Raw genomic sequence first — 2516 nt, forward strand, 5'->3', positions numbered from 1 at the left:
GATGTTGATTGTTAGGGTGTTGCAAGGCTGATGGTTGAGGTGTTCTGGGCCTTTGTTTGGCTGTTGATATTGTGTTCTGAATGGTTGATTGGGTGTCTAAGTGATTGTTAAGTTGCCTTGGTGGTTGTAAGGGAGTTGCTAAGTTATTGCTAAAGTGTTCTGGGAGGTTGCTAGGATGTTGATTGTTAGGGTGTTGCAAGGCTGATTGTTGGGGTGTTCTGGGACTTTGTTTGGCTCTTGATATTGTGTTCTGAATGGTTGATTGGGTGTCTAAGTGATTGTTAAGTTGCCTTGGTGGTTGTTGGTGGTCCTGTGTGGTTGCTAGGGCATTACTTGTTAGGATGTTGCTAAGATGTTGTTACAGTGTCCTGGGAGGTTGCTAGGTTATTGGTAAGTGATCACTAAGGTGTCCTGGGTAGTTGCTTGTGTAGCAAAGCCAACTGTTGCAGTGTTTGTTGCTGAGGCATTGTTTGAATGTTGTCGCCATGTTCTGGGTGGTTGTTAGGGGGTTGCTAGGTTAATTGTTGTGGTGTTCTGGGACATTGTTTGGCTGTTGTTGTTGTGTTCTGAATGGTTGCTAGGGTGTCTAAGTGATTGCTACGGTGCCTTGGGTGGTTGTTAGGGGGTTGCTAGGTTGTTGTAGAATTCTGAAAGGATGAAAGGGTGTTGCTAAATGATTGCTAAAGGGAGGTCAGGAGGTTGCTAGGGTGTTGCAAGGCTTATTGTTTGAGTGCAGACAGAAGAAAATAAATGATTTAAAACATACAAACCTGAAGTTGCACATGTTGCTCAGGGCCAACCCTCGCACCATGGGATTGGGATCAGCGCAGTACTTACGGAGCGTGTTGATGGCCAGCAGCGCCAGGTCAGGCTTGTCACTGGCATAGGTGCACATGTACAGATATACCAGCTTCTTCTGAACAATATCCACTGTGGCACTGGCTTTCACCATGTCCATAAATAAAGTGGAGACATCCAGACCCTGTCATGTACCTACAAAGAATCAAACAACAGCCTCAGAAATCGCTTTATGTCTTATTTGTCAACATTTAGTTCTGTCTAGCTAACAATAAGAGTTAAGGTGGAAATCAAGCTGTGAAGTGCAATGAATAATGACTTGAATGCTATTCTGTTTCTTTACAGTTGTTGCCTTATAAGGCTTAGAATATACGCCTTCTTCATGATACTTTTTTGCTCAAGGATTTTTAACCAATGAATTTTCATGACTTTTCCATGAACCTGCAATTTGCTAATAAATCCTTCAAACTGATTTGTGAACCAGTTCAACTGATTCATCACTATTTCTTGCAAACAATTTATATTCTACACACTCTACTACACAAGCAATATCTAGCTGATGCATTATTTATAATATTTATTTATTTAAAATTAATTAATAATTTCCAATTATTATTACACTATTTTAAATGGCTGATATTTCCAGGTTTTCTGTGATTGTTTGGTGCTTTTTGTCCTTTTGGTTCTTGACAACAAGTCTCCATTTCATCGTGTTTGATTCACTTTCACTGTATGGAAAGGAGCAGTGTGAACATTCTGCTAAATAGCTCTGTTTCTGTTTCACAGGATAATAATTTACATTTGTGGGTAAGCTATTCATTTGTACTTTTGAAAATGGTCTCTTTCAGTAAAGAAGAAGTGATCATTACACAGACCTGATGACTTTGGAGATGTAGTTTTTGTACCGGAGACGGTCTGCTTGGACATTTGGATTGGACAGAGCTCGCTTGAGCTCTTTTACAGTCTCCTCCGAGCCAAAATAAGGCATTGTGCTTCACACAAAAGCAGAGGACCACAGTCTGAATAAACTCAACTCAAACTCTATTTTCTCATTCATTGAGACCATGCTTGTATTGTGATGCAATGTAATTGTTCTCTAATTGTGTTCTGGTTTGTGCCTAATCATAACAAATATCATAAATCATAATAAGTGTCAGTCTGATGGCACAGAAACACACACACTAAATCATCCCCACCAAAACAACTAACACTCAGTGTTGATTAGCTCTTTATGGAGCTGGCATCTAGAGTTTACATTCAAAACAAGACTTATCATCTCCATTTCTAAAAGTGCATGTGCTTTCTGCGCACACAAAGGGCAAGTAAGACACACGCATGTAACACACCTCCTGTAAACAGTTTATAAACACACAGTCATCTAACAGAAAACACCAGTAAGAATACCAGAACCCATCAGAGCGTCTTTATATCAACCAGGAAGCGTGAAGCCAGAAGCAGCTTTTTACTTCCTGTGACAGCTTCTAAAGATTCAAAATAAAAGCCCTTTTAAAGCTTCATTAAAACAAACAAACGAGCTAATCAGAATAATACAAATAAATAGTTACCTTAAATATACTTGCCATACATATTTCAATAAGTATAAACTTTTAAAGCTGTGTCTATAAGCTATAAACTCTCTTCTTTTTCATTTTGAAATGTTGTTTAAATCATGTAATTAGCCTTGCACTCAACAGCCCTGCTGCTCTACACTGATCTTT

General features: G+C 39.0%; 1 protein-coding gene across 3 annotated transcripts in view; it reads right to left on the reverse strand.

Moving 5' to 3' along the window:
- The window catches only part of ap4b1 (adaptor related protein complex 4 subunit beta 1), an 18050-nt gene extending 15822 nt beyond the window's left edge, over nucleotides 1-2228 (reverse strand). For 2 of the 3 annotated variants that reach the window (XM_016236659.1, XM_016236658.1), the window contains exons 1-3: nucleotides 2145-2228; nucleotides 1674-1790; nucleotides 771-993 (exon numbers count right to left, since the gene is read on the reverse strand). In XM_016236659.1, the coding sequence (XP_016092145.1) occupies nucleotides 771-958 (188 nt within the window). In that variant the 5' untranslated portion in view covers nucleotides 959-993; nucleotides 1674-1790; nucleotides 2145-2228. Of the gene's footprint in view, nucleotides 1-770; nucleotides 994-1117; nucleotides 1125-1667; nucleotides 1791-2144 lie in introns of all 3 variants that reach the window. The other variant, XM_016236660.1, reaches the window with a different exon arrangement.
- Between the last annotated feature and the right edge of the window lie 288 nt (nucleotides 2229-2516).

Source organism: Sinocyclocheilus grahami, unplaced genomic scaffold (assembly GCF_001515645.1).
Source record: "Sinocyclocheilus grahami isolate Dianchi unplaced genomic scaffold, SAMN03320097.WGS_v1.1 scaffold494.1, whole genome shotgun sequence".
Taxonomy (NCBI): domain Eukaryota; kingdom Metazoa; phylum Chordata; class Actinopteri; order Cypriniformes; family Cyprinidae; genus Sinocyclocheilus; species Sinocyclocheilus grahami.